The sequence below is a fragment of the Brienomyrus brachyistius genome, chromosome 18 (genome assembly GCF_023856365.1).
Source record: "Brienomyrus brachyistius isolate T26 chromosome 18, BBRACH_0.4, whole genome shotgun sequence".
NCBI classification, from domain to species: Eukaryota; Metazoa; Chordata; class Actinopteri; order Osteoglossiformes; family Mormyridae; genus Brienomyrus; species Brienomyrus brachyistius.
Window position 1 is genome coordinate 17,026,586 of NC_064550.1, and position 15,579 is coordinate 17,042,164.

Here is a 15,579-nt window from a genome sequence, read left to right on the forward strand (position 1 = left end):
CCTCCCCCCAAGCATCTTGCCGTTATTTTTTAGCTGGGAGGGGTTTGTCTAAGGGAGGTAGTGGAGAGGGAAAAATGTGATGCTGGGGGCTGACAGTCATCAGCACCCCCCCCCCCCCCCAAAGAACAAAAAAATCAAGAAGCTAATTGAAGAAGTAGCTTCCCTAACAACTCAGCCGTGTGTTTCTGTGTGTGTTTGTGTTTTTATGTGTATCTTTATGTGTGTGTGTGTATTTCTGTATGCATGTGTATTTCTGAGTGTGTGTGTGTGTGCGCGTGTGTGTGTGTTTGTGTGTGTGTGTTTGTGTGAGTGTGTGGGGGGAACTTGGATTCAGAAGAAGGGCGTAGCAGATTAAAAGCTTTAGAGGTCTAAGGTCATCCAGAGAGTGCGTGAACGAGGAGGCACTCAGAAAGCTGTGCTTTCAGCTGAGGGGAAGAGAAGCAAATGCTGTGTTGTTCCGAGAGAGAGCAAACCGGACAGTCCATTAAAAAATTCACTAAGATGACGAGTGGGGCGGGGGGGGAGGCGGTGCTCAGAAGGTGCTTTGGGTACTGAATAATGACCTTTAGGGTGAAAGGGCAAATAGAGGTCATCACTGCCATGTGTACTCAGCAAGTCGTGGAGAGGAGGGCATCTCCCATAGCTAAGGATTAACAATGACTGTTTGTGTTTGATGCTTGAGAGGTTTGAGGGAAAAGGTTTAAGCTTGGGAGTCAACCAGGAACGTGGGCGGCCAGGTAATTTCCTTAATGCTTAACACAGACGAGGGCTGGTGGTGCCAGGAAGGCTGGGGAACTCTGTAGAATGTACCGGAAGCCTTTGTTTTCTGTCCAAGGAGTTCTTTTATTGTTGTTCTGTTATTATGTGGAAAATCTTATTTTTTGGACGTATTTGAAAGTGCTTCTCATGTTAGACTGTCTGTGGATGGTAGGCTGTCATGTCTGGAGAACTATGGAGAGTTGAAACAAAGAGACCATGTGACGATGGAGAGAGACAGACATGCCGAGTGCTTCAGAAGTGACTGTGTTGGCAGCACTCTGCATGGCTTCAGGATTCTTGTTCCTGATCATGTAGCAAGGGGTTTGAAGGACCTTGGTCAGTCCTAACAGGACACAAGAAAGTTCTCTCTCAGTCCATGATCAGAAAGGAGGTATTATTTCTAATGTCTCCACAATGAAAATAACAGAGGCGGAGATTTCAGGTGCAGTTGAGTATAAAGAGTCACAGTGACAGAGTACTCAACTGGTTGGTTGAAACAAAATATTGGTCTGGATTTGTACCTTTTGGGCCTGAAATCGCCACCTCTGGAAAATAGCTACGAGATGAGATCATCTTAGCTTGACAAGGCTACTATATGTTATTTTACATTAAAGAGGCGTTGAATTCAGTTCTCCGCAGTTTTTTTTCTGTTTTCTTGTTTAAGTGAATGATTAGGGACATTATGGATTAAGGTTCATGGCATCTTTCCCCAGAGAATGGAGGGATTATGGGAAGGGGCCCTAAATTAGGGGAGGGCTCATTTTCATCTGCAGCAGAGTGCTGCCTACCTGATTGACTAAGTGGAAGACTAAGTTGTGCTAAAAGCCACAGGGTTAAGCTGATCCTGCAAGCATCCTTTCAGAGGTAAATATGGGGGGAGGGGCTGGGACGGAGTTATTATTGCTATTACAAGCTGTTAAGTCCATGTCAACTCCTGGCAACCATATAGAGAACATTCCTAAGAGTTTTGTACCTTTTGTCCAGATGTTCAGGTCTCCCAGAGGCATATTCGTTGTTGTGATGATTGAGTCCATCCATTCTGCTGCTTGTTTCTCTCCTTCTTCTACCTTCTGTGCACTGGGTCGTAATTTATCTATCAGTCTATCTGCCTGTCTGTCTGTTTGACCGTTTATGTCCCTAAAGACCACTTGGGTCTGGCCATTTGTGCTTCAAGCCAAAGTTTGGGCCTCATAGAGAATCCGCTTGATTATTGGTCCATGGGTTTAAAGAATTCAGCAGTTAAAAGGCATTGATACTTTTCCCTGTTTTTCCTGCTTCACAACCAAGGGACTAACCTTTTTACCAAGGGACCAACTTTTTTAACAAGGGACCAACTTGGACGTGGGTCCAAGCAATTAGAGGAGATGGAACCAACCAATTTGATGTCTTAGTCTTTCATTCTCTAGTTGCTTGGACCCACCTTCTCTACAATCTGATTGGTTATCTCTCCGAACCATTTTCCATTCTACCCTCAGAACATTTTTGTGTAAGTAAAATTTCCACAAGCGTTTTGTGAGACAGAGCATAGCGATTTTAAGTGCCTTGTAACTCTACTGCTGGGAAAACCCCGGTATTAATTGCATCTGTTTTGTGTGTCTTTAGTTGAGATACTGTTTGTGTTGTAAATAAGCTTTCTGTAAACTGCTACTGGGGGCGGCATGGTGGTGCAGTGGTTAGCACTGTCACCTCGCACCTCTGGGACCCGGGTTCGAGTCTCCGCCTGGGTCACATATGTGCGGAGTTTGCATGTTCTCCCCATGTCGTCGTGGGGTTTCCTCCGGGTACTCCGGTTTCCCCCCACAGTCCAAAAAACATGCTGAGGCTAATTGGAGTTGCTGAATTGCCCATAGGTGTGCATGTGTGAGTGAATGGTGTGTGAGTGTGCCCTGCGATGGGCTGGCCCCCCATCCTGGGTTGTTCCCAGCCTCGTGCCCATTGCTTCCGGGATAGGCTCCGGACCACCCGCGACCCAGTAGGATAAGCGGTTTGGAAAATGGATGGATGGATAAACTGCTACTGTGCTGTTGTAAATGGTGAGACCTAAGAAGGGCCTCAAATGTAGCCAGTTGAGGCTCATCATTGGACACTAAGGTCACCCAGATGACGTCAAGGAGACACCTTATATTAGCAACAGCTAAGTTATTGTTTTAAAGGAAGTTTACCAAGTGAGAGGTATATGATAGTCCCAACTCTTTTTCCTTTGTGAAAAGTGCTTAAATTGAGCTGATTAGTATGATGTATATAACCCATTTTATAAACAAAGTGGGTCAGAGGACCAGCCCGGCACCATTTGTGAGAAGATTGATCTCGGGCACAATAGCTGCCTCACCTGTGACAGCTACCAAATGAGGACTGATACATTTTTGGAACTTCTGGCCGGGTCCACAGCTCAATCTGCTGGCTTAACTGTTGATGTTAGCTTCATCTCCTCCAAAGACCTTCAATGCCCGGACCAGAAAGAGATCCTGGTGAAGACAAGTTCGGTGGCGAGGGAGGAGATAGGGGGAAGTCCCAGAGCTGAAGACAGACAGCGGAATCTCGTCAGAGCCAATACTACTGGGAAAAGCTAAGAGGATTACAGCTGAAATTACGCAATTTATTTTCCCGGGGGAATTCGTTCTCATTTGGAAAACTAACCGCAGTACAGATCGTTCAACTAGAAATGGATTTTTAAAAATGATCTAAGAAATGACATATGAAGCATAGATTTGTGTTTTTTCAGCCTTTTGCTGATGCATTTAGGTGAAATGCTCAGAAGTAGCTGACTGAAACTCTGTAAAGATGGGGTTGTGGACCCCAGTGTGGTTAGAGAGATTTAAAAGTCCCTCTCACAAGACTTTCTCTCTTTTGATTCCTGTTAGCTTAGTCTGACAGTTTAAGGTATCCTCCCCCCTGTGGTTCTGCATGTACCTCTGGCTTGGACTGCTCCCATATGACAACATTGACTTATTTTGACACTAAGCCCTGCCCCCTGCAGGCCAGACCCTGCTACTGCGGGTCCCAACGCCTCACATCTGTGTTCCTCCGTCCACTTTGCCCACAGGATTCAGGCCACAGATAAACGGGGGCAGTGCTGGATTTCACGCTACCTCTCCCCTCCTGCTTTTGTGTCCCCACCCCCCCTGAAAATGGCGTCTTTTTTGACCCCTTCCACAACAACCTTATAATCGTGATCACCAATCAGAAGGCGAGGCTGAAAGGGAGAAAGCGGTAGTTTTGGGAGGCCCAAGGCTTGTGGGTACGTGGATACACCAGTGAGGTTAAACTCACATCCGTTATCAGAGACATATAGGACTATCGGGCCAGTTGTTTTTTTCCAGGAACAAATCTGGCACATAAGGATGGGATTATGTGAAAGAAGCCATGTCATGTCAGAACTTTCATGACACGGGCTTCAGAGAGACGATGACAGCTGGCATGGGTCTGGGTGGCAGCGTAGAAATTCCCGATTTGATCCTGTCATGAACACCAGCATGAAAACTTCCTGACTACCCCCCCCCCCCCACACACACACACACACACACAAAACAAAGGCCAATCTTCAAAGCTATGGGGTAGTTCATTCCCAGAGTCCTGTGTGTCACCTCTGCACAGAAAGGACCTTGGTGACCTTTGTTTACATCACGGCAGAGTTATAGATCATGACAGCAAACAGTTCCGAAAGCTTCCAGCACTCGCGTTGGGGTCTGACTCTTTGCTACTGTCTTTGGAAATCTGAAAACACAATGGTGAGCCGTAAGACAGTGCAAACACGGTGACGCTCACTCGTGCAAAACAGTGAGACATCAAGCTGCAGTCTCTAGAAATCTCAACAGCATTGATTGATTTTCATAAGTGCTTATCTGATTGAGGGTCAGTGCAAAACCAGAGGCTGTACTGGGAAGCCCAGAGCTGAGGCTGGCAATATCCTAACAGTACCAGTAAGGTACTGGGATGGGAACTGATCTTCACACAACCTGCTCACCCAGGTCTCTCAGACCCTCTACCCCTTACATTCTTGCCCACTTGGCAGCTAACATCTTTGACAACAGATAGGAACAAATAATGCACAAAAACTCCACACATTCTTAATATGCAAAATGATTTAAAAGGTTTTGTAATTGCCAGTATTCGCTTTGGGACAGGCATAAACGGCAATGTCATGCTTTCAGATGCTGATCTCTTAATTTCAGGGGAAACTCAGGTATATAAAAATCTGTGACTGCAATCAAAAAACTAAAAATGCCAAAAGTCTTGTATTTTGTTTGGCTGCTCATGGTGAAGCTCAGGGCTGGGTGGGGGTTAAGCTCGTCATTTTGGGATTAGAGTTTTTCACATAGAAATGAATGGACGGAAGCCACAAAAATATGAATACAAACGTCTGTCTGTCTGTCTGACTGACTGTCTGTCTGTTCATCTGTGTGGTTGTATGTCTGTCTGTCTGTCTGTCCATTCATCCGTCTTTGTGCCTGCATGTCTGTCTGTGTGTCTGACTGTCTGTCTGTCCATCTGTCCATCCGTGTTCCTGCTTGTCTGTCTGTCCATCCATCCATCTGTGTGCCTGCATGTCTGTCTGTCCATCCGTCCATCTGTGTGCTTGTATGTCTGTCTGTCCATCTGTGTGCCTGCATGTCTGTCTGTCTGTCCATCCATCCATCTGTGTGCTTGCATGTCTGTCTGTCCATCCGTCCATCTGTGTGCCTGCTTGTCTGTCTGTCCATCCGTCCATCTGTGTGCTTGTATGTCTGTCTGTCCATCTGTGTGCCTGCATGTCTGTCTGTCCATCCGTCCATCTGTGTGCCTGCATGTTTGAGCACCAGTGACTGCACACATGGCAGCTTTAATTCAGTATTCTGAAGAGCCCCCAAATAACGGCCTTTTTCTGCACAGAATAAGAGCCCCCTGCTGCACCATGCTCTGCCCCCCCCCCTCCCCAGAATACAGAAAAGAACAGAGTGATGGGATTCATTAAACAGTCCCCTCCCTGAGACAGCTGAAATACCCTCCTCTCTCTTGTTGTCTCTGTTCTCCTGGCCTGGTTTCAAAAGCCTGGTCAGTCAAAGTACAGAACAGAAGTATTTAAAGCACAGAGTCATAAGAAAAGAAATTCACTGTAACGGAAAGGGTTTCTCAGTATTGACTGTACAGACAAAAATGTTTTGAATGTTTAAAGGTTTTACGCAAATATCTTTATGCATACCGATGTTATATAATGAAGTAATTTGTTTTAATTTGGGTGGCGCAAGCTGAAATTAAGAGATCAACATTTGAAAGCATGATATTGCAGTTTTTGGCTGTCCCAAAGTGAATACTGGCAATTTTAAGTGGGGGCCTTTTAAATCATTTTGCATGTTAAAAATGTGTTGCGTATGTGTTTTTGCACATGCCTGTTGTCTTTCTGTGGTTTCTATGGCGATCAAACAGGCAAATTCATACTGTAGGTTCCTAGAAACGGGACAGCTGGTAAGGCAACGTAATTTCAAACAAAAGAACTGCTAATACGTCTTCTAATGCGTCTTCTAATGCCAAGCATCCCCCAAGGAAGGTGGATGCGTTTACATTTTATTTATTTTGCAGACGCTTAAAGCCAAAGTGATGTAAATGCAGGGTCAGACGGTCCCTACAGCGATTTAACATGTAGGTTCTTGCTCAAGAGCCGAACGGTGAAATCGCTCTGTTGGCCCTGGGATTTGAACCTGTGTCCTTCTGATCATAGACACCCTGGTTCATAGGCTAGCCAAGCTAGATGGTAGGAAGAGAGAAACTAGACCCTGCATCCACGCCTTCCTCTTTCTGTTCAGATCCGCATCCAAGGATGGGACGAGATATTCAGGTGTCACCTGCCTTTGTAAAACTACAAAGCCGCTTAAATTGCTAAATTGCAAGCGAGTGGCGAGGTATTTAAAATTGTGAACTAAGCAACTGTGTTATCTAAAAATACTCTGATGTGCAGCAAACTGTGGCCCTCCTGCAGGGACTGCGCGTCTGCTCGCGGCTCGCGTCCTACTGCTGCTTCAGAACGCTGTGGTCCTGGGCGTCCGTGAAGCGACGGCACTTAATAATTAACTCGCCTTTCTTTTCTTCCTCCCGCGTCTTTGAAGTGGCCTCTTATCTCGATTCGTTGAAATTCTCCGCATGCGGCAAGCGCCCGGTCCGCTTAGCGAGCCCGAGTAGGTCATGTAGTGGTTAAACGGGAGGTTCTGCTTCGGGTTTAAGTAGTTACCTGTTCAAAGCTTTGCAGTGGCGTTGTGAAAGAATGGTCACGCTAAATAAATTAGGTCAAGGGTTACTCGTCGTAGTTAATGTTAATTACTGTGATGAAGAGCAACAGCCTGTATAGCATGGCCTGAGGATGCAAACGATAAAGGAATACCTTTCAAAGGGGATGATGTGTGGCTCCCTGGGTTAGGCCTCTGTGAATGCGTCAGAAGGTTGCCAGTTCAATCCCCATCCTTGACCAAATAATTGCATGTGTTGAACCCTTGACCACAGCTATTAACTCCACCCCCAAAATTCCCCAGAGCCCCTCCATAAATGGGCTGACCTTGTACTCAGACCCCAAACTTGTTTGTGTATGTACAAAGGAGAGCATGATGGGATATTTGCAAAGAAGCATTCCCGTGTACCTTTAGCTGTAAAAATGGGAAATTCAGCATCATTTCATGTCTTATTTGAGAATATGAATCATGCTGATTTTAGGGTCGGGATTCCAGCCCAGAATTATTTGAAACCGCCCCCCAAATTCAGCCTTTTTCAGATTTTAACGGGAAAGGTCAGTCTGTGTCTATCATCCCGATCGGGGGAAGATGTTTCCCACCAAGTTGGATCGATGCAGCCGGACCTAAAAAAAAACATCCTCCTCTGCCCCTCCCTAGAGTGTATGTTCACGTCAGCAGGCGGTGTGCCGTTTGTGAACAGACCATTTGCACTAGTTAGACGTGGGGGAGTCGTCTGGGGGATGGGGGGGTGATGCTGTGAAGGATCTGGGTCCATGCGGCGGTGTGTGGATTTGGGCACTCTGTACCCATAGTCGGATGGTTGTTGGTTCGAATCCCATGGTAGACAGAGTGATGTCACTTTCGGGCCCTTAAGCAAGGCCCCTAACCCCAATGGCTCCATGGACTGGCTAATCTTGCTCTCTCAATTGTATGTTGCTTTGGACAAAAGCTTCTGCAAATAAGTACATTTTAAAATACCATAGCTCAGAGCCCGGCAGGGAGACTGCTGATGTCTGCCTTGCTAAATCTGCTCATCCAATCAAGGCGGACGATATCCAGAGCCCCAACGTCGATGTAAGGCTGGGTACCCTGAACATGAACCCCTGGTAGACATTTTTTAAACAGCAGTGATTCAGTTTAGTATCTTGCTGTGAAAAATTGCTTCTGAGCTGTGTGAGTTGCTTTGAACGAAAGGATCAACCAAGCAAATCGTTCGTACTTTCCTGTGGATTTCGACCGAGCGACTGCATTCATGGCGGGTGTGGCTAAATGATTACTTTTCATGCATGTGTTATTTTTGTCAACCTTTCCCATCAGGTACGTCCATTTTCTTCCTGCTAGAGCTAATGGTGTTACCCATTACTGCCCCCCTTCCCACCCATCTGGCATGAGTCAGCTTGTCACATGGGGAAGGCAGCTTTACCTTCCTAATGAGGCAGTCCATTTTACCTTAAGAAAACTGAGCAGGGCTGTATACAGGGGCTGGGCTGGAAACTGATCGGCCCCCGCCCTTGTCACTCAATGATTCAAAACATATCATTGGCTAATGATTAAGTTGACCCCTTTGCATGAATTATCCCCTACTGTAGGTCAGAGGAACACAGACCTCTTAGAACCCAACAGGGGAGATTGGGTACAGTCCTTAAATCAGATCTGCAAGATATTTACTCATCAATCTGTGTACTTTTATTATGATGTTTCATGGGCGTCAGCTGTTGCTAAGAGACTTAAGCTCGCAGAAGTAGACAGATATATTGCTGGTGTTAGTTGGTGAAGTGTGTTAAAATTCCATTCAACAACTGACCCTGTAAAAGGATTGTCCGTACTCTCCTCTTCTGCTCTATCAGACAAAAAAAAATAAAATATGTTTTGGACATAATTATAAATAAACAAAATCATATTGACCTCATAATTATTGCATCCAAAGCTAAAAAGCAATGCACCATTAAAGCACACAGGTTCCCATAAAGGCAAGTTATTCTGCAGTACTTAATCTTAATCAATGAATGTTCCCGAAGTGCTGTATAAATTATCGTCCCCCTTGCAAGTGTCTCGCCGATAAATAATGCTGTAAACACAGCAGCGCGGAGGAGCGACCGGCGCTAACAATGGGGATTAATAAACGACCAGCAAAATCTGGCTTCACACGTGAATATTACGTCGGTGTAATGGTGCCTTTGCTGTGAGAGCTCTTCCGTCTCTGTCGCTGGTATTCTTGTATTCTGCCAGTAGGGGGCGAGTGACTCGCTCCCGAGTCCGTCACTGCGTCCGTGTTCAGCCGCTTCTGCTGCATTATCAGATTTGACGTGAGAGGCACAAGGCCAGGGGAAGGTGGGGGTGTGTTTCTGTCTTTCTTGCGTAAGAACCCGGTTCCCAGTCTCGAACCCATGTACCAGAGGACCAGGTCTCTTGTGAGATGCCTGGCAGGTTAAAGGCATATACCGGGGTCACAGGAGCACTGGCCCCAGCTGAAAGCTGATTGGCCCCCGGAAGGCCTCTCCCCTGTCACTCACTTATTCAGAACATATCATTGGTTCATAGTCCAGCACTGTATGGATAAATACATGGGTGTTGACTTTTATTCCCAAGCAGTGTTTGGGCCTCAGTCGGTCTTTGTTCACGTATGCAGGTCCTGGAGGCCTCCTCTGCTGCTCTGGTATTCCCTTTAATCACCAGGACATGGACGCAAGCTTTTCTTTCCCATTCCTGGTTGCATCCAGCATGGTCTTGAGAAAAGAAGAAGCTGATATCATTATAATGTCCTACGTCCCCTGTAGCTTGAAACAGGTCGGTTAAATGAGCACGTCGTGTGAAAGACAGGAAAGGCGGTAAAGCAGAAACAACTAACGTGACAAAAGGAGGACTCAGCCCGTCATTTGGATCACAACAAATCTGGGGGAGGGGTTCTGCTGGTTGGGGGGGGGGCAGGTTGGAATATGGCCCAGCATCCTTAGCCTGCATCTGCTTCCCTGCTTTTGGTTATTTACCCTCATTGGTCTGGGCAAGTTTGCTTTGTACTTTTTTGGGTCATTAATTTATTCACGGTCACAGTGGTCTCTGCACTTTAACCCTGTTTCGCTGTCCGTTGTGATCTGAGGTGCTGAAAAGCTTTTAAATATGCATTTTTTTTTTTAGTTTTGCCAGGGGTGAAATTAGGAATCATTCATTGCATTAAAGTCGAAGTCGACAGGAATTGCCTATAAAGAGAAAAGAACCCGTGTGTTTTGCTTTTGGTACGGTGACACAGTTCAGGCCGCTTTCAGTAAATTATAACAGGAGAAAGTCGCACAGATCAGAGGGAAAAAATGTAATCTCTGCCCTGGATGAGAAGGCCGTTGGTCAGACCGCAGCCCGGTAACATTCCACAGCGCTCCACTTTGAGTGTAATCTTTCACCGTGAAAAGTGGATGGACTTAAGCACCCGTCCCTCCCCCATCCTTCCCCACAATGTGAAGTTACTGACACATGCTTTTGTCAGATGCACTAGGCTTTCTCTAAACCAATATCTCACGGTGTTTAAAATGTGAAAGCTGCCCCCTGTTTTATCGCAGGACAGCTCCGAATGATTCAGTTCGGCTTTGTTGGGCACGCTGAGTGGACCCTAGTCATCTTGTACAGGCTGTCAGGCGGGAAATAAACATTTATCTTTGCGCTTCTTTGAAAATGCGTGTGTAAGGCATACGTGCACTGATTGTTAAATGCGTGATGCGGCATGGGGGGGTTTGGGGGGAGTGGGTTTGCATTATGGCCTCAGGCCTTCAGAGTGCTGGGTTTGGGTTTGATTCCTGTCTCTGAGCGGAACATGTTTTCTGCATGTTTGTGTCGGTCTCCACTGGCTACTCTTGGTCTCTCTAAATTACGGTTAATATGTGATCGTAGAAGCACATCTCTGCATAATGGCGTCCCAATGCAGATCTGCAAGCCCGATGGGGTCCAAGCTAAGTGGCAGATTCGGGTTGCACTCTGGGCCAATTTTTCCTTGAAACGGTTGGGTTCAGGTCGGGCTTGTGCTCATTGTAGCGTCACAACTTTATTTTGGGTTTTGTTATGCTAAGATGTAAGTGTGTCCATAACGTCAGAGATAGACTTCAGTCCCCTGTGACCTTGCATAGGACAAGAGTTTATGTAAAGGATGGACGGATGGATATATGGATGGACGGATGGGTGGATGGGTGGATGGATGGATGGACGGATGTGCTAAGATACCTAAGTCGCCTAGTAATACATTCACCTGTAAGACCATGTTTCCACAATGTAATAAAAACCTGTTATTTTTGACATTTTGGGACCATATGGATTTAATAAAAATCTGCGACTGCGATCAAAAAACTAAAAATGCCAATGTCATTGTTGGGATTTTCCCATAGGAAGGAATGGAGAGTGTGCGTGTGTGTGTGTGTGTGTGTGTGTGTGTGTGTGTTTGAGTTTAAGCCATTGCAACATCACCTCATAAAGGTGATAATATTCTGGCCTGGGCTGGGCTCCGGCTGCCATTTCAGGGCAATTCAAGGCTCTGCACCCCAAGTCTCCATCTTCATCCTGGATAAGTGGTTACAGGCGCACTGATGTAACACTGAACATCAAACACTGAAGCCCAAGCCACAAACCCTGTGCTCTGTACAATAAACGTCACTCATAACAAGACATCTACCTGACTGTGTGTAAACCTGTGTGTCCGTGCAGGTGGCAACCAGCTGAGAAACCAGCAGTTTCTCCTGAACTGGGCGTGGATCTCCCTGGAGAAGCAGCACTACGTGGTAGACGAGGACGCCAAGGTCCTGGAGGTGGTGCTGAAGCGCAGGGGCTACCTGGGGGAGACGTCATTCGTCAGTGAGTGGATCTGTACAGTTCACACACACAGGCTCTCCTACAATACCGGTCTGCACCTGTGCCTCTCCTGAGGTTTGTACCGGGAGCCGCTCTTTAATCTCCCTGATGCGCCACCCAATTAATTTGTTCCTGCGATTCAGAAACGGGGGGAATTGTGCAATCCTTGGAAGAGCGAGTATCTCGTTCTACCCCGACTTGGGTCACGTTGACCCAATCCTGCAGGTCCTTCGTTTGATCTTCCTTCGCTCCAGCTCAGCGCGTGGGGGGAGGGTGAGGGCAAGGGCGCTTCCCCCCCGGCTGTGACCTCAGTCCTGACCCACAGTTTATTTGCAGTTATCAGCTCTGCTATCTTCTGAATATTGTGAAATAAAACTAAAACCTCTCACATCTTTGTCAAGGAGTAAGACTCGGCTGCTTTTTTTGGGGGAAGCGTTCGAAGGTGGGGGGAGATTTCCGCGTGATGTCCGGGACCCATCTCTGTATCCTCTTTTCGAGCCGTGAATGACCCCACGAGTGATGCGGTAGCTTTAGCAGCCGTCCATGTGGAGCAGGCCAGAAACCTCATACAACCATTTTTTTGATCAGTATGGCCATCATAACTAGGAAAGGACCCTTTGGGACCATGTGCAGCCTCAGAAAAGCAGACATCACCTTGGACTTCTTTCTAATCAGCAGTGCTGGATTTTTGCATGGTTCCTGTCGCTTTTTCAAAATAAATACCTGTGTTTTATGTATCTCTTCATTCATATTGTCCTCTTTCGATGCCTCAGTTGTCTGTGACTGGCTTTAGCGTCAAGGGCAGCCTGTCACAATGCTCTGAAATACGCCAACGCACAGACATCACTGCAGTTACCCGGGCTCTGGTGCTATGGCTGCCCGGTGGCTGTATTGCGGGACATAAGCTATACCCTCGTTATATGCTCAAGTTTAGCTGGCGTAGAGCGAAAGGAACATGGTCCAGATGGTGGAATGTTGTCTTTGAAGTGATTGCTGCACAGGTAAGCAGCTTTCTCCACTTTGCGCTCTCTGTCTTCGGCTTTTTATCTCCCCTTTTCTCTTTTGCGCTCCTTCCACTCGGCCCCTCTTTCCGAGAAGTCCCGTTCGGTCCCGATTTCTGCGCCGCACACACTAATGAGAGCCCGTCTGTCAGGAGTCACAGCCGCGACTTAAGTTCTTAAACCCCCCCCAGACCGAAGGCCCCGATTGGCTGAGCGCCGCCTGCCCACAGCGGGGAGCGAAACAAAAAGCAAGAGTCGCTTCCTTCGGTCTCATGGGTTTGCTTTGAAGATCCGCACATTACTTTCTATCGATTTTATTCCCTGTGTTCATTTGTTTGGTTTCTGCAGGCGTGGAGACTGCGGATGGGGGGTTGGTATGGGGGCACAGAATGTACACACCATAAAATATTAATCATGTTAAAAACAGAATAATATGTTATTCGTTGTTCTCTCCAGTTTATGAAGGTGCCACTGGAAGATAAGAACATATGGCTGTTTTTTTCTGATATTCGAAAAATTACGCTTATGATCTTATTACCTATTTGTTTGTTTGTTTTGTTGCAACAAACTGAAAGCTGTTGAAGACTGGTTAGAATTAAGGCTTAGACGTTTGTACCAGAACCTTGTCCTATTTTATGTTGTAGATATATCAATAATGGCTTCTGAGTGAATATGGAGATAGTGTTTTGTGTGACTTTTATGTAGGACAAACAAAGCAAAGTGAGCCTACAAACACATTAGTTCTAATTCAGTTTAAAATGTGTTTTCTTCTTCTTTGCACATCCCTGTAAAATTGAATGTTGTGTTAAGAGGCATTAGTGAAGCTCTTTGCGTCCCTCGGGAAAATGCAGCTGTCTCACTCTGCTCCCACAAGGCATCAGCACCAGGGACGGAACGGCTGAGCGGGACAAGGACTTCCGGGGCAAGTCGCAGAAGCAGGTCCAGTTCAACCCCGGCCAGACGGCAGCTACGTGGCGTGTGCGCATCCTGGCGGACGACCAGTTCGAGCAGTCAGAGAACTTCCAGATCACCCTGTCGGAGCCAGTCATGGGGGTGCTGGAGGTCCCATCCACGGCCAACGTGGACATTGTTGACCCCGGGGATGGTCAGTAACCCTTCCGATCCTTGCTGTCTCCTCCTTTGCCTTTAAAGTTTTAAACCAAGGGCCTCAAACTTCAATAATCTGGGGGTCATTCGCTATAATGACATGTGGACAATCCATTAAACAGCTGGCATTAATAGCAGATACTTCAATGATCCCCATGAGGAAATTGTCTTCACACCTCCCTCAACTTGCTCTTTGTAGAGTAAGCTGTCCGCGCCAGGCAGTCACCCGTAGCAGCACCCAGGGAGTTACAGGCCTTGCTCAAGGACCTGTAGACGTGCTGAGGTTGGGTTTGAACCGGCAACCTTCTGATTATATGCAAACAGGCTTAGCCCACTGAGCCACACGCTGCCCTAAGCTGACTCATTGCAGGAAGGTGGTGTCAGTGGTAACATTTGTTGAGATTCAACCGGGTTCTTTGAGGCCCCTGACTAAGACCATTTTATGTCATCTTGCACCCTAATCTGACCAGAACCATAATCGCCAGTGTATGTTTAATCACTAAGTATTATGTCCGGGTTAATGTACCACCAACCATGCATTATACATTTTAAAATGCACAGCTGGGGAGGCGGAGAAACACCTGGACATGCAGCAGTTGCCTCACTGGAGTGTGTTTATACACGTATAATGCACAGTTTGCAGTGCATTAACCCGTCTATACCGCAGTGTACTACTTATTTGGCTTACATGTTTGTACCTAAAGATATTAAAATCCACTTAATTTTGCCAATGATTAAACATTTAAATTTAAGTAAGTTCTGTTCATTATATATTGTGTGGTACATCTGGAATTTTAAGTAGCAATAACAGAATTGAAGATTGACATGTCTTTCTCACGACTGAGTATTAGAGGCATGAGTCTTTCTCACGACTGGGTATTAGAGGCATGAGTCTTTCTCACGACTGAGTATTAGAGGCATGAGTCTTTCTCACGACTGGGTATTAGAGGCATGAGTCTTTCTCACGACTGAGTATTAGAGGCATGAGTCTTTCTCACGACTGAGTATTAGAGGCATGAGTCTTTCTCACCACTGAGTATTAGAGGCATGAGGCTTTCTCACCACTGAGTATTAGAGGCATGAGTCTTTCTCACCACTGAGTATTAGAGGCATGAGTCTTTCTCACCACTGAGTATTAGAGGCATGAGTCTTTCTCACGACTGAGTATTAGAGGCATGAGTATCACGTTGGAGAACCCTCTAGCTTCTACATGCAGATGTTTTTATATATGTGTTATTTGTCATGGTTCTGCATAGAAACTTTGAACAACTTCTGTGAGGTGCACAGGGTATCTTGGACCAGCACTCCAGCTGATTAAAAACTTCTTAAAGGGAGAGTTTGTTTAAACCAGCTGGTGGGACGCTCCGTGCTGGGGAATCGCTCCCCGACTGCTAAGAGCCGCGAGGCTGTGTGTGTGTGTGGGGGGGGCTGCGTTCTGGCCAGCATCGCGAGTCACAGCTGCACCTTTTGAAGTTGTGGATTAATTACCACAAGCGTGTTTTTTCCGTCCCCCCACTGTGTGGAACAGACAGCCGTGCCACGCCATGCGACGTTCCCCCTCGCAGGAAGCCACAGCAGTGTCGGCACGTTATTTATTTTTAGTTATTTTCCCGCATTAATATTTCAGCCATAGCCAAGAGTTTGTTTATTTAATCCTGGCCTGTGGAGATTAATATGACCCAGTTACC

The 15,579-nt window shown here is 46.5% G+C and overlaps 1 protein-coding gene across 1 annotated transcript in view; it reads left to right on the forward strand.

The window, feature by feature from the left end:
* Nucleotides 1-15,579, forward strand: part of LOC125713247 (FRAS1-related extracellular matrix protein 2-like) — a 59,872-nt gene that overhangs the window by 15,541 nt on the left and 28,752 nt on the right. The window contains exons 3-4 of the mRNA XM_048984229.1: nt 11,640-11,786; nt 13,659-13,889. Coding sequence (XP_048840186.1) covers nt 11,640-11,786; nt 13,659-13,889 — 378 coding nt within the window. The remainder of the gene's footprint in view (nt 1-11,639; nt 11,787-13,658; nt 13,890-15,579) is intronic.